Source organism: Aspergillus lentulus (genome assembly GCF_001445615.1).
Source record: "Aspergillus lentulus DNA, contig: Alt12, strain: IFM 54703, whole genome shotgun sequence".
NCBI classification, from domain to species: domain Eukaryota; kingdom Fungi; phylum Ascomycota; class Eurotiomycetes; order Eurotiales; family Aspergillaceae; genus Aspergillus; species Aspergillus lentulus.
The window spans coordinates 689,344-711,759 of NW_028322115.1; the positions used below are offsets into that span (position 1 = coordinate 689,344).

At 50.4% G+C, this 22,416-nt stretch overlaps 7 protein-coding genes across 7 annotated transcripts; 3 read left to right on the forward strand and 4 right to left on the reverse strand.

The window, feature by feature from the left end:
- Nucleotides 1–15: 15 nt before the first annotated feature.
- On the reverse strand, nucleotides 16–2,599 carry ALT_6191 (putative C6 transcription factor; the record flags this gene model as incomplete). The annotated part of the gene is made up of 5 exons (XM_033555543.2): nucleotides 16–1,042; nucleotides 1,098–1,188; nucleotides 1,240–1,374; nucleotides 1,432–1,691; nucleotides 1,752–2,599. The coding sequence occupies 5 exons, from the start codon at nucleotides 2,597–2,599 to the stop codon at nucleotides 16–18; spliced, it is 2,361 nt and encodes a 786-aa protein (XP_033411434.2).
- Nucleotides 2,600–3,380: 781 nt separating this feature from the next.
- On the reverse strand, nucleotides 3,381–5,163 carry ALT_6192 (MFS transporter; the record flags this gene model as incomplete). Its single annotated transcript, XM_033555542.2, has 4 exons — nucleotides 3,381–3,646; nucleotides 3,700–4,031; nucleotides 4,090–4,690; nucleotides 4,746–5,163. 4 exons carry the CDS (start codon nucleotides 5,161–5,163, stop codon nucleotides 3,381–3,383), a joined length of 1,617 nt encoding a protein of 538 aa, XP_033411433.1.
- Nucleotides 5,164–7,534: 2,371 nt separating this feature from the next.
- On the forward strand, nucleotides 7,535–11,623 carry ALT_6193 (phosphoribosylformylglycinamidine synthase; the record flags this gene model as incomplete). Its single annotated transcript, XM_033555541.2, has 1 exon — nucleotides 7,535–11,623. One exon carries the CDS (start codon nucleotides 7,535–7,537, stop codon nucleotides 11,621–11,623), a length of 4,089 nt encoding a protein of 1,362 aa, XP_033411432.1.
- A 374-nt stretch (nucleotides 11,624–11,997) lies between these two features.
- Nucleotides 11,998–14,747, reverse strand: ALT_6194 (uncharacterized protein; the record flags this gene model as incomplete). Its single annotated transcript, XM_033555540.2, has 2 exons — nucleotides 11,998–14,619; nucleotides 14,676–14,747. 2 exons carry the CDS (start codon nucleotides 14,745–14,747, stop codon nucleotides 11,998–12,000), a joined length of 2,694 nt encoding a protein of 897 aa, XP_033411431.2.
- A 358-nt stretch (nucleotides 14,748–15,105) lies between these two features.
- On the forward strand, nucleotides 15,106–16,506 carry ALT_6195 (glycosyltransferase family 15 protein; the record flags this gene model as incomplete). Its single annotated transcript, XM_033555539.1, has 4 exons — nucleotides 15,106–15,259; nucleotides 15,354–15,617; nucleotides 15,674–16,292; nucleotides 16,350–16,506. 4 exons carry the CDS (start codon nucleotides 15,106–15,108, stop codon nucleotides 16,504–16,506), a joined length of 1,194 nt encoding a protein of 397 aa, XP_033411430.1.
- A 684-nt stretch (nucleotides 16,507–17,190) lies between these two features.
- Nucleotides 17,191–18,046, reverse strand: ALT_6196 (cytochrome c oxidase subunit VI; the record flags this gene model as incomplete). Its single annotated transcript, XM_033555538.1, has 4 exons — nucleotides 17,191–17,309; nucleotides 17,368–17,485; nucleotides 17,631–17,676; nucleotides 17,853–18,046. The coding sequence occupies 4 exons, from the start codon at nucleotides 18,044–18,046 to the stop codon at nucleotides 17,191–17,193; spliced, it is 477 nt and encodes a 158-aa protein (XP_033411429.1).
- Nucleotides 18,047–20,288: 2,242 nt separating this feature from the next.
- On the forward strand, nucleotides 20,289–21,433 carry ALT_6197 (elongation of very long chain fatty acids protein; the record flags this gene model as incomplete). Its single annotated transcript, XM_033555537.2, has 3 exons — nucleotides 20,289–20,699; nucleotides 20,756–21,038; nucleotides 21,093–21,433. The coding sequence occupies 3 exons, from the start codon at nucleotides 20,289–20,291 to the stop codon at nucleotides 21,431–21,433; spliced, it is 1,035 nt and encodes a 344-aa protein (XP_033411428.1).
- Between the last annotated feature and the right edge of the window lie 983 nt (nucleotides 21,434–22,416).

The window sequence follows — 22,416 nt, forward strand, 5'->3', positions numbered from 1 at the left end:
TCCAACGCATCAAAATCAGCTCCAAAGCGGAGGATGAATGTACTCGGACGCGCGGTCAAGGATAGTAGGTATGGTCCATTCCCCACTCGTGGAACTCTCAGGCGTCGGAGGCGGCAGCGACCCAATGCTAGGTGTCATAGCACCGACAGTTACTGGAGGAACAAGATTGGCTGCGGTTGCTGAACCCGCTGAGGCGTTCCGATATGCTGAGCTGCCATTGTGGGCGGCAGCGCGGTTGCCAAGGAATGCAGCTTCTAGCTTTTCTAAAGCACGGTAGGTCTTGGTTAAAGGCTTAGCCCACTGGGTCTGCGCCTCAAGCGGTATGGGAGCAGACTCTGGAGAGGTCGGGTCAAGAGCAGCAGGACTAGTTCCCGTCATGTTCGCAGCTCCGGGAACTGTATTGTACGCTGTGCCTTCTTCATTGGCGCGTTCGCCGATGATGTTCTTGAGCTGGCGCAACAGGGTCCAAAACTGAGGGTCCGTCTTAGACTCCTCCGTGACTGCTAGAAGGAACATTGAACTGATCGCTCGCTGCAAAGTAATCCAGGAGCGGGACGCATGAGAACTGATTGTATGCATCTCGATGTATGCCTCGACAGTTGTCATCAGATTCCTCACACAGTCAGCGCGCATACTGCTGGTAGTTGGATCGTTCGATTCGGGTGGGGACTTGAGTGCTGGACGCAGCAGCTCGGAAGAAAAGTAGGAAGAATGCAGCTTCAGTACAACTCTTTCCAAATGTTCCGTCGATGAGAGGCAGTACTTGCGGTCACGCAAATGCGGTTTGGCTTCAATCATGATTTGTTGGATCCTCTCTTTATAAGTTTGTATGGTTTTAAAGCTCATTTGCGAGTGAGAGCTAAGCATCCGCGAGCGTACGACTTCGAGGGCCAGAGAGATTATGCGGCAAAGAGTTTCAAAGTACGAAAGCTCCCCGGGCTTCGAGTCTTCGCGGTACGCGATATCAGGCTGACTGACGGCGGTGGTTGACGGTCGATCGTAAGAGAGAGAGAAATGACTGTCCTGCCATGCCATAGACCACCTAAACAGCATTAGCAGAATGTTAGAAGCCCTTGGTTAAAGCTGAGAGACTGTACCAAACATGTCGTCTACGGTAGCGCTCCTCTAGTGAGAAGCGACTCGATTCTACATGGAGACCAAGCGCAAGCCCCATACGAAGTGTCATGCCTGACGCCAGTCAGCCACGAGTCCACAGAAAAGATCCCCGGGTTCACTCACCAAGCAAGACATAAGAGATACCTGGGTTCATATTGTACGACAACACGTTACCAATCACCAGCAGAGTTTGAATGGCGTCGATGGTAGGTTGCGATAGGAAATTGGTCATCCGGAGACATTGGTAGGAGCAGCACACTATATTCAGTGAGTAGTGAGTCAGAAAGATCGCGCAAGTGTAAATTCGAAACATACCATAGACTTGAGAAGTCAGTTCTCTCTCTTTTCCAGGCAAGTCAGATGATTGACAGCCGGAAGCCAGCACGGCGAAGAGCAGGCCCAAGTAGGCTATAGTCACACCGAAAGGCCGCTGTGCTTGATCCGTGTCCGTTCGGAATACGCCGCCCATAGATGCTCTACTCCGTAATAAAAGATCGAGATTCATTTCAAACTGCTGGATATCCTCAATGACAGGGTAAATGGCGCCTGCGACGTCCCGATAGTAGAAGAAAAATCTGCCATCTGTTAGCATTCAACGAGGCCCATAGCATCCCAGCCAAAGGTAAAGAACTGACTCCTTGCACTGCTGATCACTTGGAAGCGCACTACAGACTGCGCTAATGTCAAATGTCGACATATCCGAAGACCACAGATCAACGAACGGATATGTAGCGGACTCATTGTCGAGACCCAACTTCGGCAGGATCCCACCCTCAAGGAGCGCCTGGAGCTGATCAGACCCGGACTTGTTGTTGAGAATGTACGCCAGGACGGATCGAGATCCCAAGTGCACAGTGCCTTCGCCCAACGTGTTCGCTGCATGGATGCCCTCCCGTTCCGGAGAAGCAGCCTTGGACCGATTACTCCCATCAGCGCTATGCGCACTGCCCGTCTCCAGGATCCCACCGGGGCCCTCCTCGGCCCGTTCCAGTCCAACTCGTAGGTTCGAAATAGTCTTCTCCATCTCCTTCAGCCTGTTGCGAACATTGTCCCACTCCTCCCGCGCAATGGATATACGGTTCCCCGATCCCAAGGAGTTAATCCGACTTGCCCCGGCTTCCTGCTTGATCCGCAGACGAGGCTCCTCCTGGGCAGCTGACACCGTATGCTCTGGCACACCGGGATGAGAGGCTCCGGCGGGGCTGTCGTTGTATGACGGAGGGACTGAACTCGCTATAATCCTTTTTTTGGACGGCCGCTCGTACGAGCAGATATCGGGATGGTCGCGCTTGACACAGCCGTCGCACGGCAGATTACGGTCGCATTTAACTTTGCGTGCATGGCAGGGATAACAGGCTTTAGGTTCGCGCGCCTTTCGTTTTGTTCGGATAATCGCGTCAACTTGGGACTGCGGGAGGTCGGATACGGATCGGGAGGTAGCGGCGGTCATGTCAGAGCCGGCTGCGGGCGGTGAGAACGACATTGAGGCTGGGTAGGGGGACGCCATTGGAAATATCAAGATCGGCACTCTATTGAGAAATTCCCGAGTGCTATGTGCGTTTCTGTGGCTATAAAGATTCGATGAGAGATCCGGCTGAGCCAACCTCGGAGATCATGGAGCAAAGCGGAGGAGCGGATGCGGCGCGAGATGTATCAATCGACGGCAGCGTCAGGAAGTCAGGTCAAGAGAAATACATCACTTTCCAGTAACAGACCTAGACTTAAATGTTCAAAGCCACAGTCCTCAGCATTCTGCACGGTAGCAGTCGCATCTGGAGAAAGCCGTGGTGCGGGCGGCCTGAGCTGCCGAGTTGGAGAACCCAATGTTACTAAGCAGAAATCAGCACGGCACGTGATTGGCGCGGGGAAGCCCAACCCTAACTCCAAAAGAGGAAAGGGATGACGTCTTGAAACCGCGAACATGAAATAATGATGGCGATGTTCCCAGACCTTTAGCAAATAAGTAACATAGGAGCAAAAGGAATAAAAGAAGTACCTCTCTAGTTGAATAAAATATCTACTAATCTAAATATTGTAATTGGTATATGATATCTATCAATGCTTCCGAAAACAAACCCAGAGGACTCCGCTTTTTTGATATGCCATTTGTATGCCATTCAGATGACCAGAATCGTAACCAAAAAGATAAACCCCAGCAAAACATGCATAATAAACCGAATGGAAATTAGTAAAGAATGTATGGGGATGGAATAACATTTTTCGAAAGTTCGAACCCTAAGCAGGGAGCTATGCATCCGAGATCTCTAGTGCTTCTCTCCTGGTCCCTGCTGCTCCTCGTCGTCGGAGAAGGCAAACTTCGAGTACCGACGGATGGAAGCGCCTTTGAAGTAGAAGACGTAGGGGATCGCGCAGCAAGCGAGGGCAATGAAGGCTAGCAATGAGCTGGCCCATCGGTCGTTCAAGCGGTCATACATCTGCTCCGTAAACAATACTGTGGAAGCACCCCACATGGAACGGAGAAAAGTCTTTGCGGCAAGGGCAGAGGCTGCCTGATGCTGGTATGTATCCACTGTGGTAACAATTAGTACTATACCATCGTTGAGGAAATTGAAGAGAACATACCGAGGTAATTGTTCGCAGAGTTGTACAAGAAGATGAAGCCAAATCCAACGGGGAAGCCACCAATGCAAGGGCCAATCCAGTGGATGTTGGGGTAGGACGTCCAGGCGAAGATAAAGAGACCAATGGGGATAAACCAGCATGAAAGCATCATAGGGATCAGACGCGCTTCAGCTGGAGGTTTTCCACCGTGCTTCTTAACAAGTGTAAGATAGTGCTTGTTGACGAGAGGAGCACAGGCAGCGCTACCCAAGACACCAATGGCCAAAGGGATGAACATCAGACCAGTAGGACCGGAGCCCCATCCCTTTCCTTTTTGGTAGACAATGGGATAGCTAGAAATGGCCTGTCAGTTCAGTCCTCGAAAATACTCGCAAGGCAGTGCCAACTTACGCAACGAAGAACATGTATAGCAAGCCATACAAGACGGACATGTAAATGGCGATGAACAGAACAATGGGTTCCAAAAACAGGAGCTGGAATGGGCGGAGGAGGAAGATACGCAATTTTTCGCCCATGGGGCGCGCGTCCAATTCTGTCTCTGTGACGTACTTCGGATCGTTTTCAGTCTTCCTTAATTTCTTTGCTCTCTTCTGCAAAATCATTGGCGCATAGGTCTCCGGGACAGTAAAAGTAATCAGGACCCAGGCAACAAAGGCCAGAATGAGCTGGATCCAGTAAAGCCATCTCCAACCAGCGTGGCAGAGATAACCACCGACAAGAGGACCGATAGCAGGACCGATGAAAGGGCTGGCAGAGAAGGCAGCCATGGGGACACCACGTTCCTCATTCCTCCACAGATCAGCCAGAGTACCGCCGACCAACGTCATTGGAGCACTGAACGCGATACCATCGATAGCTCTGCAGACGATAAGGGTACCAATATTCTTGGAAACCGCGCAAGGTATGACGAAGATAACCGCAATCAGGAGTGTAACAGCGTAAACAGGCCTACGTCCAACCATTTCCGAAAGAGGAGCAAACACCATAGGGCCTGAAGTCAGTCAGCATGGGACAAGCTCCCAGTGATTCTATTCATTGAGACTTACCGACACCAAAACCAATGACGAAGACCGTAACCGTAACAAGACTGGCTTCATGGGAGACATTGAAGGCCTCGGATGGCCCTTCAAGGTCGGCCGTGATCACACTACTGGCGAAGGCGACGACGAAACATGTGAACGAGACGATCATAGTGCAGTACCATTTGTAGGCCTTGGACCAGTTCTTTGGGTTCTCGGGATCATCGACTTTGAATGTGACCAGCTTCCAGTCCTCTACCTTGCCGGTAGCGGAAGATTTGACTGGCTTGATGATCTCTCCCGTCGCAGTCTCCGCGGTGTACTCTTCCATGTTCGCATCATTGGTTACTTGGCGGAGGGGAAGGTCCAGGGGGTCGAACTGACCCTGGCCAGTTCCCAAGGAGAGGGTTCGCGTGGCATCCTGATGGTGTTGTTGGTCCGACATGTCGAGCTATGCACTAGCGACTCTCAGATATCCTGGTTAGGATGGAGATGTAGTACTGAGCAGGGTCGGTAACCGGGAGATACATCCAGGAGGATCCTAGCAAGTACTTATAACCGCTGAGTCGATCCATTTTTACCATTTGAAATCGAACCTGTGGAACCAGTCGGGGAGGGCGGCGGGCCAGATGCAAGAAAGGAGTAATAATGGATCTTTCATTGTCAACATCGTAGAGCATGATACCAAGGACGGCAGCTTGTCCCGGATCTGCCTCGGCGGTCCCTCGGTTGCCCGATCTGGCAGTGGACCTACTAACCTCTTCAGGCAATATGCCTCGAGGCCACTGCTTTTATCATGACGTCCCGCTGTCAACCATGGGGGCTTTTTTCCATGTCTCTATCTCTCGATACTAGATAGAGTCTAGACTAGAGCCTATACTTGACATTTATTTAGGTAGGCAGACACTCAGCCTACTCAGGGGTAAATATACTCCCCCATTAAAGCATCCCAAATCTGGATGAGGCAAAAACGATGGAAGAAAGGTGATCAAGCGAACATTTGATTGATAGCCTTGTGGCGCAAGTCCGTTCAAGCCAGGCATTGAAATCACCCTCGGACACATTTTTCGATATAACAAGAGAGGATATAAGAGACGGGTGAATACAGCTGTACTTCGTACAGAATGCTGGTTCAACGGAGTGCTCCTAGTGGAAATTCTTCAATCGACATGACCAGTTGTCCCTCTGATACTTAGAACCCATATTCTGTCATTGGAAGTGAGCGTCTCTATCACCAATCTATGCAATCTGCAATTTTTGTTGAAGCTCGGCTCAGAAAGAGCACGAACCACCAAGGTCGGTCAGGAATTGTTATCAGCCACTTATCAGGACTGTTTCAGTGTTCCCTCTCAGTTATGAGCCTGGTCAAGTTACCTGCTTATGGCGAAGTGGGTCTGATTAGCTTGCACTGTGTATTCTGGACCTTGGGCACCAAATCATCTAGATCTATGGAACCCCATTATTGAAAACAATGTTGCGCATAGTCGGAGGGCTCCTCACATACTTAAGAGCTCATGTCTTCCTTTTAAAGACATCCTAGAGAACTGAGAGGACTATCAACCCTAAAAACTCTGTAGGTTACGAAGCAACATCCTATGTTTGACTGTTTCTTGGCAAAAGTCATAGATATGGAATATGACAATTATCCAGCTTGTAACTAAAACAAAGTTTTCAAAGACTGGCATAACTGCAATTATGTTGTCATTATACCTAGTATTACTCGGCCATGAATGTTGGCGAGAAAATTTGCTGCCAAAAGAGCCACCACCAAGGAAGCTCCGCCGCCAGTAATTCTTGGCATCGGACGGTTGATGTGACGTCGGAACGTTTCTCCCAATATGGCAAAGCGGGTTTGCCTTCCTTAAGAGGTAAATTATGTCTTCGAATAAGTCATGCATTCGCTCGAGTAAGTTATGCGTCTTGTCATTATTATCGAATAATTATTGGAAACCCTTGGCTTTTGTGATCAAGCCTCAAAGGCATATAAGTCGCACGCAAGGTTTGAAGTGAGGTCTGTGCTGGATATTCGGAATCATGGTTAAATTCAATACCCTGTGAGCCTGTGGTTGATAGATCGACAGTCAAAGCCGATGATCTAGCCCTTTGTGTCTGTACCGCCACAAGATTCATACTTTCTTCCGAATCTAACAAGATATAAAACATGCTTTGCTTTGCATATCATCTCATTGCCTGGTATTCTCTTGTCGAGAACACTTTGTGTATTAGAAGACCGGTTCTGCTTCCCCATGTCTCACCCATCTCCACTAAATGATGCGGGATAGTGGACACAAACGGAGGATCTTCTCAGTGCCATGACCGTGGGCTTCTATAGTAACAAACTCACTTGGCGCTCTGAGTCTTGGGCACTAGACATTGAGCAAGATGCAAATGATGCCGACTCCTAAGATGTAACCCATGAGCTTTAATTTCTTAACAGGAGGAAGACATGCTGAATCCTGAGGCATCCTCTGGCCCAGGTTAGTCCGAAGGAGTCACATGACTGATAAGCAGAGAGCGTTGGGAGATAAGCCGGAAAGGGATTAGCGCGGGGTTGGAATTTCGACGCCTCCCAAAAAGAACTCGAGTTGACTCAAATGTGTAATTTTACGACGGCCAGCAGCTCAACGCCCCGTCGCTGTGGTGCTCCAGCCGATTCTTCTCGTTAGAAGTGTCTCTTTGGCACTTCTGTGAAGATTTGAATCACATATCCGTCTTTCTCATCTTCCTGTCTCCCTGTCTTCCTCAGGTTCGCCATCCTGTTGTCCGCGGAAGCGAAAAAAATACTAACAGGAGGGGACAAAAGGTGCCACTTCACAATGGCCTCCACATCCACCAATTCCACATACTTGGCCATCCCAGGCTCGGTTGCCTTCTCACACTCTCGTGGACGGGCAATTGCAGCCAGCATCGGGGCCCAGGATGTTCGAGCTCAGTGGATCCACTACGTCCACGCTGAACGACCTTTGGATGCTCAGCAACAGGGCGTCTTGGAGCAGTTGCTCCGTTACGGCGATATCACCGATGTTCCCGCCTCATTCGGTCCCGAGGACGGTTCTTTCGATGTCTTCTATGTCTTTCCCCGCACTGGAACGATTTCCCCTTGGAGTTCCCAAGCTACTGGTATCTCGCATGTTTGTGGCTTGCGTCAGTACGTGAAGCGCATTGAGCGGGGTATCAAGATCTCATGTCTTCGTGAGAAGTCACAAGAGTTCAAACCTGGTTTCGAAGATGTTCTGCATGATCGGATGACCCAATTGCTCAGCCAAACCGAGCCCGACCTGCACCTGATGTTTTCCGAACATGCTCCTCAACCCCTCGAGACGATCCCCCTTCACGGCAGCGACAAGTCTCCCAAAGAAGTACTACAAGAAGCGAACAAACGGCTAGGGTTGGCATTGGAACAATCGGAGATTGACTATCTCGCTGATGCTTACGGGCCCAATGGCCCTCTCGCCCGTGACCCTACTGATGTCGAACTGTTCATGTTCGCTCAGGTCAACTCGGAGCACTGCCGTCACAAGCAGTTCAACGCCTCCTGGGTTATCGATGGCAAGCAGATGCCAAACAGTCTCTTCGCCATGATTCGCAACACGCATAAAAAGCACCCCGAACACACCGTTAGCGCCTACAGTGACAACGCCGCCGTACTTGAGGGACCCAACGCTGCATTCTGGGCTCCCGACCCATTCACCGGCGAATGGAACCACACAAAGGAGGTCGTCCACTTCCTGGCTAAGGTCGAAACTCACAACCATCCCACTGCCGTCTCTCCTTTCCCTGGCGCTGCCACCGGCTCGGGTGGAGAGATTCGTGATGAGGGTGCAGTCGGCAGAGGCTCCAAGCCCAAGGCCGGTCTTGCTGGATACTGCGTTTCTGATCTCCTGATTCCGGATCTGAAGCAGCCTTGGGAGCTCGATGTTGGCAAGCCCAACCACATTGCGAGCAGCTTGGACATCATGCTGGAGGCTCCCATTGGCAGCGCTCACTACAACAATGAGTTCGGTCGGCCCTGTACACTTGGATACTTCCGTACTCTCCTCACACAGATTGACGTCGGTAGCGGACAGACTGAGGTTCGTGGTTACCACAAGCCTATTATGATTGCTGGCGGCGTTGGGACAGTCCGACCACAGCATGCTATCAAGAAACCCGAGACCGTCAAGCCCGGCTCCTACCTCGTTGTTCTGGGAGGTCCTGCCATGCTTATTGGACTGGGCGGAGGCGCCGCTTCCAGCATTGCGTCTGGTGAAGGATCTGCCGACCTAGACTTCGCTAGTGTCCAGAGAGGCAACGCTGAAGTGCAGCGGAGAGCTCAGGAGGTTATCAATGCTTGTGTGGCCATGGGGGAGAACAACCCCATCAAGTTCATTCACGACGTTGGTGCCGGTGGACTTTCCAACGCGCTTCCCGAGCTGATTCACGATTCCGGCCTCGGTGCCACGTTTGAGCTTCGTGAGATTGATAGCGCTGACAAGAGCATGAGCCCCATGCAAATTTGGTGCTGTGAAGCCCAGGAAAGATATGTCCTCGCAGTTGGCGAAGAAAGCATGAACAAATTCACCGCCATCGCTCATCGTGAGCGTTGTGGTTTCTCGGTTGTTGGCCGTGGTGAGGGTGGCTCTGAGGAGGACAAGAGACTCATCCTCCTTGACAGAGACTCCACCGAGTATCCCAAACCCATCGACCTTCCTTTGTCAGTTCTCTTTGGCAAGCCTCCTCGGATGACAAGAACTGTGGACTCCCGCAAACTGAAACTCCCCGCCGTCGATGCCAGCCTTACCAGCTACCTTCCTTCCCTTGCGCCGAACCGCGTCGAGCTGATTAGCGAGGCTGCGAACCGTGTCCTTTCCTTGCCTGCTGTAGGCTCCAAGTCTTTCCTGATCACAATCGGCGATCGCACCGTGGGTGGTCTTACTGCTCGGGACCAGATGGTTGGAAAATGGCAAACCCCCGTCTCTGACGTTTCCGTCACGGCTACTGCGTTGGTTCAGGGAATGAAGACTGGTGAAGCTATGGCCATGGGTGAGAGGCCAACTCTTGCTCTTATCTCTCCGGCCGCATCGGCTCGAATGGCAGTTGCGGAGTCCCTCATGAACATTGCTGCTGCGGACTTGGTCGACCGCCTGAACCATGTCAAGCTTTCTGCCAACTGGATGTCCGCTAGTAACCACCCCGGTGAGGGAGCCGCTATCTACGAGGCAGTTGAAGCTATCGGTATGGACTTGTGTCCTAAACTTGGCATCAGCATTCCTGTTGGAAAGGACTCCATGTCAATGAAGATGAAGTGGACCGATGAAGTCACCAAGGAGTCCAAGGAGGTCACTGCCCCTATGTCGCTTGTCATCTCTTCCTTCGCGCCCGTTGGCGATTTCCGTAAGACCTGGACACCGGCCCTCCGCAGTGTTGAGGATGTCGGTGAGACCGTTCTGATGTTCGTTGATCTCTCGTTCGGCCGAAAGACCTTGGGCGGCTCAGCCCTGGCTCAAGTCTTCAACCAGGTTGGAGATGAATGCCCTGATCTCCGCGATGTGGAGATCTTTAGGGACTTTTTCGACGCTACTCAGCAGCTCCAGGAGGCAGGCATCGTTTTGGCCTACCACGACAGGTCCGATGGTGGTCTCTTCACTACTCTGGCGGAGATGATGTTTGCCGGACGCTGCGGTGTGGAAATTATGTTGGACAACATCTGCCCCACCAACAGCACACAAGATCTTGTATCGACCCTCTTCACGGAAGAATTGGGTGCGGTCTTCCAGGTGCGCAAAGAGCATGAGATTCAGTTCCGCTCTTGCTTTGCCACCTGCGGACCCCCTGCTGGCCTGATCCACAAGATCGGTCGTGTCTCCGAAAGGCCGAAGCAGAACCTCGCCATCTACCACAAGGCCAGTCTTGTATACCGCAACAACCGCGCAAACCTCCAGCAGACCTGGGCTACTACCTCGTATCACATGCAGAAGATCCGTGACAACGCCGCCTGCGCGGAACAGGAATTCTCGAACATCCTGGACGATACCGACCCCGGTCTGTCATGGAACCCCACCTTCGACCCCAAGGACCGGGCCGTGCCCCTTCTCACCAGCCTCAAGTCTCCCTTCAGCAACAAGCCACGTGTGGCTATCTTGCGTGAGCAAGGTGTTAACAGTCAAGCGGAGATGGCCTTTGCCTTCAATGTGGCCGGGTTCTCTGCCGTTGATGTCCACATGACCGATATTATCTCTGGCCGCGTCTCACTGTCCAGCTTCGTCGGTCTTGCCGCCTGTGGTGGTTTCTCCTACGGTGACGTTCTCGGTGCCGGTCAGGGTTGGGCCAAGTCAGTCCTGCTACACGAGAATACCCGCACAGAGTTCCAGACCTTCTTCCAGCGTCCCGACACATTTGCCCTCGGTGTCTGCAACGGTTGCCAGTTCCTCTCCCGTCTGAAGGAACTGATTCCTGGCGCATCCAACTGGCCTAGCTTCGAACGCAACGCCAGCGAGCAGTACGAAGGTCGTGTCTGCATGGTCCGTATATCGGATCCAGACCCGGCCAACCCCAGCGTCTTCCTCCACGGCATGAACGGCTCCTCGTTGCCTATCGCTGTCGCTCACGGAGAAGGTCGCGCCTCGTTCGCGGCGGCTCCCGGAACTTCCGCTCAGGATTTCGTTCGTCAAGGCTTGGCCCCCGTCCAGTACGTCGATAACGCCACTCTCAAGCCCACAATGAAGTACCCATTCAACCCCAACGGTAGTCCCGAGGGTATCGCCGGTATTCGCAACGCCGACGGCCGTGTCCTGGCCATCATGCCTCACCCCGAGCGGACCGTGATGGGCGGTATTGCCAGCTGGCTGCCTCCTAATGCTGAAGAATGGGGTGACATTGGTCCATGGGGCCGTGTGTTCTTCAGCGCCAGAAGATGGGTTGGTTAAACGTGCGGATTTCGTTTGCGACTTGCCTTTCTTTTTCTCTTGTCTGGTCCAAGATTGGGGCGTGATGTGATGTACAGCGAAAACCAAAACTGATCGGGAGGGTACTTTTTCTTGGTATATAAAATCATCTACACGTTATGTTCTGCATGATGAGTCCGAGGCCTTAGGATGATCAAATCAAATTCTTATGATGAATTCAACAGGGATTTCTCAACATTTAATTACGGATTGCACCCCTTGAGTAAGCCATATCGCTCATATTCTATCATGTAGACCTCCAAACCATTGAACAGCAAAACAACATGGATATCATAGCAAGGTATCATATCATTAGTAGAGTCATCGCGCCTCATTTTATAAGAACAAGACCGGCACTAAACAGCCAAACGCTTCTTACGCCACTCTAGCTTCTCAGCTAGGATCTCCCAACTGATCTGACCATCCACGCGCCCCACACCCTTCAAACCAGCGGCCAGAAATGCAAGCAACTGGTCAAAGTGGCCTTTGATGTCCCTCAGGCGATGCGCGTAGGGTGCTTCGTAAAAGGAAATGCTGGTGGTATTGCCAACATCCTCGTCCGACTCGTCTTGTGTATCGTCGTCATCGTCATAATCACTTCGTACCGCGTCGTCGGTGTATGTATCCTGATGCTTCCTGCTGAGACTCTTTCTGCTTTGCGAAAATTTGGCGTATTTGGTCGGCGTTCTCTGATCGGACAGCTTGTCCCCGTAGCGTGTGGCTTGGATGTCTGCAAAGTACACGCAGAGATCTAGGAGGTTGATTGTGGCTTGATGGAGAGGTGATAGATTGCTGGAGAGGAGGCACTGGTCTTCCAGTGAGGACATGTAAGCGCGATGCGCTGCGATCATGGCGTCGACGTCCTTGGTGGCGGAGAGGGACTTGCGCAATAATTCTGTCGCTGTGGAGATGACAAAGTCCGTGATGTGGCTGTAGAGGGTGTTCAGGAACCAGAGCATGTGGTGCCGAAGAGAATAGCTTAGTGCGTTGCTGCTCCTGTCATGGGAGTAATCGTCCGTCTCATTGGTATGTTTCAAACGCTGCTTTACGATCAAGTGCTTTGCTCGGCGGATCTGCATCAGGAATGTCGAGATGCGCTGGTAGCGTTGGATGGCGTCTTTGGGGATGATGTTCGCGATGGGCCAGGGGAGGATGTAATCGAATGAGATGGTTCTGAGGGACTTGACTGAGCGGCTGCGCCCTTGCGGATCCTGGTGCGAGCGGACAATTATTCTTGAGTGGTCGATGAAAGACATGCTGCTAAACGCGCTCTGTGCGAGTTCGGTGAGGAGATACCTGTCGCTCCAGGCGCCTCTGCCGCGATCCATGAGGTCAAAGACCTTGTTGTCGATAATAGCGGACACACTGAGGTCCTTGCAGAGGTAGATGTGTTCCAAGGCTTGGAGTGATTTCCACAGCCCGCATTGCTGGTCAAGCTCTTTTCGTAGCAAATCGGACGCAAAGGAGTGGTTAGCCTCCACGAGCTTGTCAATAGCGGACTCACATATGGCGGCAAAGGGAAGGCAGAGTAAGGAGCTTGAGTCATCACCATAGATACTTTCCAAGGTAAGTGGAATCGTCTTCGAGTCTTCGAGAGTCTCCAGAGCATTCAAGTGTTGTAGAAAGACCATGCTTTTACCCGCGGTGAAGATCTTTTGAGCAACAGGTCTTATAAATTGTGGAAGCCCAAATGAGTCGTCCACAGCATACCATTCGCGCCAAAGGGACCGCAGATCTTTATCGCCACGTTGGTCTATGATGAAAGATATCCCTTCTCTTGAATCCAGTCGTCCCTCCTCAATCCAACGACGAATAGGACGAATGTAGGTTCCGAGACATGAAAAGAACAAGTTTGCCAGAAATCTGAACTCGTCATCGTCCCCTGTAGCTTGCTTCATGCATACCACATCGTACAATAGGTCAAGACACCGTACACCGTTGTCTGGAGAGTTATACTTGAGATTGGAGATCAAATCGGCCAGAAGCACGAGCATCGCTGATGCGCTGCGGACGTCTTCGGCCAGTTGTAGTAGGCTGACGGAAAAAGTGGCTCCCTGCGAAATGCACTGAGTTTGCACTTCCGACAAAAACGCGTCGAATTGGTTCAAGCAGTCCTCAACACATCGGTGAAAGGTTTGCATATAGGGAACAACCTGGGTGATCTTGATGAAGCGTCTTATAACATCTACCTTGGCGCCAATCATGCTAAATGACCGCAAAAGCGAGGACAGGGCCTCGGCCGAGGTGTGTGTAAGAGCATACCGTCGATCGACCTCGATGTTGTCATCGAATCGCCAAAATAAAGACGTAGGCAAACCCTGCAACATAAACAGTGTTTCTCTTACAATTTGAAGCTCCGTGACCACACGGCAGGAAAGCTTTTCGACTTGGTTGGGTTCTGCATGCTTCTTAGGCCTCCAGAATTGTGCCTCCCTAACGGAATCCACAAGAACCACATCGGTCCCAGGAGAGAAGACTTCATCAGGAATTTCATAGTCTTCTTCGGAGGCAACGGGACTGGAAGGAAGGGTCTGCGGGATTGAGGCCTCACTGCGCCCCGAAGACACAAGATCATCATCTTCTTCGGATGAGGAATCTGCATCAAAGTTTACACACTCCCAGATATCTTCATCACAATACGCGGATCCCGAAGCATCCAACTCCGTCCAGGAGAGTTGCTTCGCGTCTTCATCAACCTTGGGCTTTGGGAGTCGGTCTACCCGCGAGAACACAGCAGGGCGAGAAGAGAGCTGTAAAAGGAAAGATAATATTTCGGGAAACCAGGAGCTATGGTGTTCATCTAATTCAGTCAAGCGACTCCGGAGTGCGTCCGCGAGATCATCTCTATTGAGAACCTGGAATTTCTCCTGCAGGCCCTCTAGCTGTTTTGAGACTGCAAACTGGTCAGTCCGGCCATGAGAGGCGGATTTTAGCGTGTCTTCGACACGATGCTTTAGATGTTTGAGTCGTGATGTATTCTAGATGCTAACATTAGCAACAGCGGAGCGCTCAAAGCAATGACAGTACCCCATACAGTAGGATCGATCTTTGTGATAGCCAAAATTAGCTCATCCGTTAACACACCAATATCCTCGGGGAGAGTCATGTCGACGCGTGTTGCATTTGCAACAAGTAAGCGTAACAATTGGAAGTCAGGAGAAATATTCCCCGAGGATCCCCCATCGTTGTTTCATCGACAACCCCTTCTGGTGGCTCCTAGGACCTTGGATCGAGCCCCGGGTTACGCGGCATCCAGGCTTGTAGACGTCAAGACGAATGTCTCTCTCCGCCTGCTCCGTGAACGTGACGTGTTGCTTATTTATTGTCACGCTATCCTTCTTTGGGATAAGCGGCATCTGGTCCAACAGAGATAGAGTCGCCAGAGGAGGGAAGAAGTCGACGACAGCAGCCAATTTTTCTCGTACTTCCCCCTGGCTATCGGTTTTCGGAATCTAGCAGTCAAGATGGCTGTGGCGAGGCCTATACGCATGATAGGTGCAGCATGCATTCTACTGTGTCTCTTTCTGATCTTTCAGGTCAACCAAAGTCACGGCCCATCCTTCATTAGTAAGGGGTCAAAAGAGTATAATGGCATGAAGAGAGATCCCCTTTTAGATCGTGAGTCTCACCTGGGTTTCTCTGGAATCCTTGCTTAGTACTTGTCTTTTCAATTCCGCGACTCTCGCACTTGCTGATGGAATCACCTTTACAGCGACCGGCGAACCCGAAGGTCATTTATGGCGAGCCGATGGCAACGACTACGCCCCCGACAGCGCCCATTCCGCCCGCACGAACGCAGCTCTCATTTCCCTCGTCCGTAATGAAGAGCTGAACGATCTTATTCCGACGATGAAAGACTTGGAGCGGACCTGGAATGGCAAATTCAATTACCCCTGGATCTTCTTCAACGACAAGCCCTTTACGGAGGAATTCAAAAAGCGCACACAAGCAGAGACGAAGGCCAAGTGCTATTATGGTATTTGCGCCCAATCTTATTTCTACTCAATGAAAGGAACCTAACACAGTGTCCAGAGCAAGTGCCAAAGGAACACTGGGACCCTCCGGAATGGATCAACATGGAACTCTTCCGCGAGTCTGCGGCGATTCTGACTGAGCAGAAGATCCAGTACAGCGACAAGCTCTCGTATCATCAAATGTGCCGGTGGAACAGTGGCATGTTCTACAAGCATCCCGCTCTTAAGAACTACAAGTACTACTGGCGTGTTGAGCCGAAGGTTCAGTTCTTCTGCAACGTTGATTATGATGTGTTCCGATTCATGGAGGATAGAAACCTCACTTATGGTTTCACCATCAATCTTTTCGACGATCCCAAAACTATTAGCACCCTCTGGCCACAGACTAAGAAGTTCCTGGCTGCAAACCCTTCTTATCTCTCCAGCAACAACATGATGGGATGGTTGACGGACGACTCACTGCGGCCAGACCACACGGAGGCGGCGAACGGATACTCTACCTGCCACTTCTGGTCGAACTTTGAGATCGGCGACTTGGATTTCTTCAGAGGAGAGCAGTACGATGCCTATTTCAACCATCTTGACCGTGCCGGTGGTTTCTTCTACGAGCGATGGGGCGACGCTCCCGTTCATTCGATCGGGTTGGGACTGTTTGCGGACGCAGCCAAGGTTCACTGGTATGTTGTTACTTGATCGAGCCGACGCTCAAAGCTAACTTTCACTTTCTCCCCCAGGTTCCGAGACATTGGATACAACCACATTCCCTACTACAACTGTCCCAATTCACCCAAATGCTCTAAATGCACCCCTGGGCAATTCTATGCGGGCGCACCCTTCCTCGCCAAGGAAGACTGCAGACCCAGCTACTTCAAGCATGTGGGAATGCATTAACCCATGAAAATGTTTCTTTCTTAATTCTTGAAGATTCGTCTCATGGCATGCAATGTTGTATAACTGCAGAGGCAGCTGTCATGACCCATACCATATATCATACCCAACATTGATGACGATGAGTGCTTGAAAACTTTCTTTTCAAGATCATAGTGGCGTTCCCAGGGGGTGGTTCTGAATTTCTTGTTGTATTTTCTTTGTCTTAATACTTGTCATTTATATGTCAGCCGTGTGTTGCTACCTTGAGAGGATCGCTGGACCGGCCTTCATTGTACCTATATTCTTATATCCAAATCGATCTCCATGTACTAAGAAATTAATGGGATTTGGCATCAAAGTCTTTCTTAGTTTGTTTTTGTCGAATGTACATCTTGAGTTCGGGCCTTTACTTGGTGACAGTAGAAAAAGGACAACCTCTCAGATTCCTTCGCTATCCTCAATAGTACAGAGTACACGCAAATGTCACAAGCTTTATAATAGTAGCACTGGTATAGAAAAGCACATGTGCACCTCCATTCACCCCCGAGTCGACAGGCACCAGGTCAGAAATGGATAATTAAGCAACCAACCGGACCGTGGAGACCTTCTCCAACTGTATTCTAAGGTATGTATACAGCTTTCCTATCTTATCAACTTAACAAAGAGACAGAGTTCTTGTGGGTGTTTTGTCTGGAACAAACGCATCTATTCCTCGTTGGGGTAGAGCTCCTCCCGCAGAGAAACACCGAGCTCCTGGCGCAGACCCTCCAGGCTCTCGAGGTACTGCTTGTACTGGTCCTGAGTCTCAACCTTGGCCTTGATACCTGTTGACGTACAAATACATGAGTGTCTGTGTGTATAGAAGAAAAGAAAGAGGCGCACCTTCAAAAACCCGGACGGCAGTGGGGAAGTCGTTGACACGGCGGGCAGCCCTCAGGGCAGCGGAGAGGACCTCAACGGAGGGGACGAGATCATAGGCAAAGCAGTTGTTGAGGTTACGCTGTAGCGGATAATTGATCAGCGTCACATATCATGGAGACGAGAGAAGACTCTGCGAATTGCTACTCTTCATCATATGATTTCGAGAGCGGATGGTGATGTGACACGAATTTGCCGTATGTGCGAGAGGGTCAGGTCAGGCTTACCTGGAGTTCGAAGACATCCTGAACGCCGTCGAATTCCTTCTCGAATCTGTCCAATGCCGAGTCAGTGTGACAATTTCCCAGAATTAACCGGCTGCTCGTCCAAGTCGGGAATCGGCATCACAAAGTATTATCCGATCCGGGGGAGAAGTTCCCTGCGATCGCCCTTTCATGCCTTTCCTTGCTCAAATCGCACCCAATGGCTGGCTAATGGTGGTAGCATACCTAGCAGAGAACTCCTCGTATGTCTCATCCTCGTGGGCACCGGACAGACGCTTGGTGGTGGTGCTGAAGCTAGGACGGCTAAGGGCGAGAGCAGCCGGGACCTTCACGCGGGACCGGGGGAATTGGGGAGCTCTGATGAGGCCGGAAGGGCGGACGGCGCGTGTCGCAACACGGAAGATAGACAGGGACGCCATTGCGAGAGGAGTGAAATGGGAGGGGAGGGTGGTTGAATAGACGTGCTTTTTGGGTGGAGTGGAGGACGACGGCAAGACGTAGACGAGGTTGGAAGTCAGAGGACAAGCCGGCTGCCGCTAGGATTTTGCGGGTGGTGTGAGGTTGTGGATGCCTCAGGTTTTCTCCGGTCGCTGTCATGATTGACCACACCTGGTCCATTTGCGGCTCCCGTGCATGCCCGACGCTGTAGCTGCCTCAGGCATATAGGCTGTTTACCGGCTTTGATTGCATTTTGTTATTTCTGATTGGCCAGAACATGGTCAATGCAATTGGGGTATCTGATTGGTCAATTGTTATATCATCAGTTTTCAGTCGCTGGGCAGTTGCTGATGGACGAGATCTTGATTACTTTGACTACGTCAAAATCCTCAGTGCTGACCATGGTTATTCGGCATTGAGTTGATAACTTTATTCACCGTTCTACCATATGCAACAATTAGCAGCATCAGCCTTTCCAGTGTAACTACCGTGTGAGTTGTAGCCTTATTCCGAGAACAGACCAGCAATTTCACATCTAGAGAGGTAGATGACTAGTGGAAACCATCAAGCTATCGCCTGTATGTATGTCATCCGTCGCATTATTGCTGATTTCCAAAGATTAGTCTTTCCCCTGGCAGAAACGAACCAATCAAAGCGTCTTTGTTGAGTTTCATTGCTCTGTCGATGCAGCTGCCCGCGGACAAGACCAGCCCAGCTGCAAGAATATGTTCAACAGCATAGCCGGATTGATACGCACTTTGACCACCACGGAACGTGTCACTGGCTATCATTTGGCCTGAACGCTGGATGTCAGTTTGAAATACATGCTGCCTCCTTTGGGAATCTAAAATTTTGGGTTACTCCAGTCTTCTGATCAACATTTTGCTGCGTCGACGTTTCGTCAGAGGCGAAACACTGCATGTCTCAAGTCCACTATGGCCCAGCCAGAAGCCGAAAATACAAAAAGGTCCAGTGTAGTAACTCATTGGATACTTCAAGTAATCAATGCAACGAATGTGTAGTAGGAGTCGAACATCAATGGATGTAACATATGGCCTAGTCCGTTCCTCCTACTCCGTACTTCGCAGTCATTTGGCCATTGAAACCTAGAGTGCAACATAAGCATCACATCGCAAGCCTCTTTTTTAGCTAGTCCGGGTTTCCTTTAATTCTCGATCAGCTAACATGTGGATATCAGCTTAAACCAGAAAACAAGTCGCCCCATTGTTGAACGAGCTCAAAGTTTCTACCATGGTACTACCGTCGACTCTCTTTTTGTGCTACTTGACCAGTCATGGCAGTCAGTTCTCAACTGTAGGAGAGCAATGATATTGAGAACGCCAAGATAGCTTCAACCAGTTGAAATCGAGTTTGTTTCAGTTTCGACTTTTCTTTTGCACTATTGTTTGTGATACTTGGCAAATCGAGCATGTGAAAGCCGGCTTGATGTGTGGTTCGAGACGACTGATCCCCGTGCTCCTTTATGATATCAACCGAATGGGGATCAATAGCGAAAGTGACACTCCAGGAGTGGGATCAATGGACTGATATAAATACCTTCTTCATCCTCACTACGCATATGGACACAGAAGATGCAGAATCTACATAAATAATACTTATGATTTTGCGTGCTGGATACACGCGGAATCTCGGAAGCACATGATCCGCTAAGAGAGAAACCTGGAAAGTGCCCCTTATTTTCCTTAATATTCAGGCGACCGAGGCAGCGCTAGTCCCTGTTGGGCGGCTGCGGACACGCCGGGAGACCCAAAAAAGAAGGGGACGATCGGCCATTGGGCGCTTCTGATTCGATGACTTTTGATTTTCCTCTCTCCTTGCGGACAAACCTAAGGTACCTACCTGTACCAGCCTAAGGAAGCAGCCTCTTTCACGACTCGTCTCATCGCTGTCCTCAAAAAAACTCACTCCACTTTCTCTTCCCTCTATCTATCTCATTGCAACCTCCCAGATTTCCTGCACCGTATTTCTTCTTCTTATTCTCCTTCTTCCTCCTGTTTTTACTACTTCCCTTTCTCTTCTGCAATATTCTCTTCGTTAGTCACTCCTTGAGTGCTCTTCTTGTTTGCGCTCTTTGCTCGCCGCGTTGACGGCACCAACAAAAAGTCGGGGTCGCTTTTAAGGGGTTCCTTTCCAGTGAACGTTTCCGTACTGTCCACTATCTACGATCTATTTCGGTAATAGATACGTCTCGCAGTATTCATCATGGCGCTCGAGTTTCTGCAGAACTTGCCCCGTCCGACAATTGATCGGCCATTTGGTATTCACCTATGGCCCATCTTCGACAAGGCCTTCGAGGTCGTTGTGGGCTACCCAGCCAGTGAGTTCAAGTTTGTCGAGGGTGTGACGCCGATGTCTACCTTCAAGGAGACAGCGATTGCGCTCGTGGCCTACTACATCATCATCTTCGGTGGTCGCGAGTTGATGAAGAACCGCCCGGCTTTCAAGCTCAACGCACTGTTTATGATCCACAACTTCTACCTGACCGCGATCAGCGCAACTCTACTCGCTCTCTTCATTGAGCAGCTCTTGCCTACGCTCTACAGACATGGTCTTTTCTTCACCATTTGCGATCACCAGGGTGGATGGACCCAGCCCCTCATCGTCCTTTACTATGTAAGTGATCTTCTGACCTCGAGGCTTGAAGTGCTGGCCAACTGACAGAGAGACAGCTCAACTATCTGACCAAGTACCTCGAACTTCTCGATACCGTCTTCCTGTTCCTCAAGAAGAAGCCCTTGACCTTCCTTCATACCTACCACCATGGTGCCACCGCCCTTCTGTGCTACACTCAGCTTATCGGTTTGACTGCTGTCCAATGGGTTGTCATTGATATCAATCTGCTTGTTCACGTTGTTATGTACTGGTACTACTTCCAAAGTGCTCGTGGCATTCGCATCTGGTGGAAGGAGTGGATCACCCGTCTCCAGATTATCCAGTTCGTCATCGATCTTGGTAAGTACTCCGGAAATATGCCTCTGTCACACACGCATGCTAATTAAACATTAGGCTTTGTTTACTTCGCTTCTTACACCTACTTCTCTTCTACCTACTTCCCCTGGGCTCCCAACATGGGCAAGTGTGCCGGAGAGGAGTTTGCCGCTTTCTCCGGCATTGCTATCATCAGCTCTTACCTCTTCCTGTTCATCTCCTTCTACATTGCCACCTACAAGAAGACCGCCAAGACTGGTCGCCCTCGTCGCAACACTGGAAAGCAGTCCCTGGTTGACATGAAGAACTTTGAGGTCCCCTCCGTCACTCCTGCTGCCAATGGCAGCGCCACGCCGAACGGAGCGGCAGTGGCAAGTGGTCGCTCCAATGGGCCTGCCACTCGTTCTCGCAAGGCTTAGATGCGGAGCGGTTTATGGGTGATTGAAGGGTCGAACTCACCCTCAGCGGTTCCTCTTCAAGATACCTCCTAAAAGATCGTCCCATGTGCCTCATATCTTCAACTGGTCTGAACTCCCTGACGATGATCGACACCACGCGAACCGCTTTTCGTGCGCATGAAACAAAAAATCCGAGCCCATTTACTTTTGCTTCAGAGATGTTTTTTCTGCTGCCTAGATTTTTTTTTATCACTGTTTAATGAATGACCTTACGATACTGGTCGCTTTCGCATTGCAATGAGCTCATATGGCGGTGTCACTTTGCAGCATGGGCAGGTGCAGGGCCAGCACTGGGTGGATTACGAGTGTCTGGGGAGGAATGCAAGTTCGTTGCCCAGAGACTTGGCAGAGCGACAAGGTATAGTTGCTCTGACGGTCTCCAGGTTGTATTTTACGCGTTACCTTTCTTCCTCTGTGATTTTTCATGTCATGCTGCTGGTTGCAGCTATTTCCTCCTTCTGTCCTCTTATTCACGCTTGTGATTCATAATTGCTTTTATTCTAGTATCTATAGATGACAGGTAAATAAATGTAATGGTGATGATATACCTTGTGTCCTTTGTACATTGGATCATGTTGTAGTCTGGTCGCATATAGATCTGAGGCCCGTCGTGGGTTGAGCTGTAATGCTCTTAACCGAATGCTGTCCTGCTATTTCATATTTATAGCTGGTAGCAGTTTACAGAGCTCTTAATGATAATGCTTTCTACATTCATTTATGCTCTAGCTATGTCACTCTATAACGTTCTTAGACTACTCGTTATAGCCACCTGGGAATGCCTACGTATAGGATATATAAATATATATATACCTACAGTCAGATAATACTAACACTACAGGCCAAGATTATCTACAGGTATAAAGGATTATCTCTACCATATACTAGCGCCTAGAGGTATCTATCCGTATGCATTCTGAACAATCCACATCATGCATGAATGGATG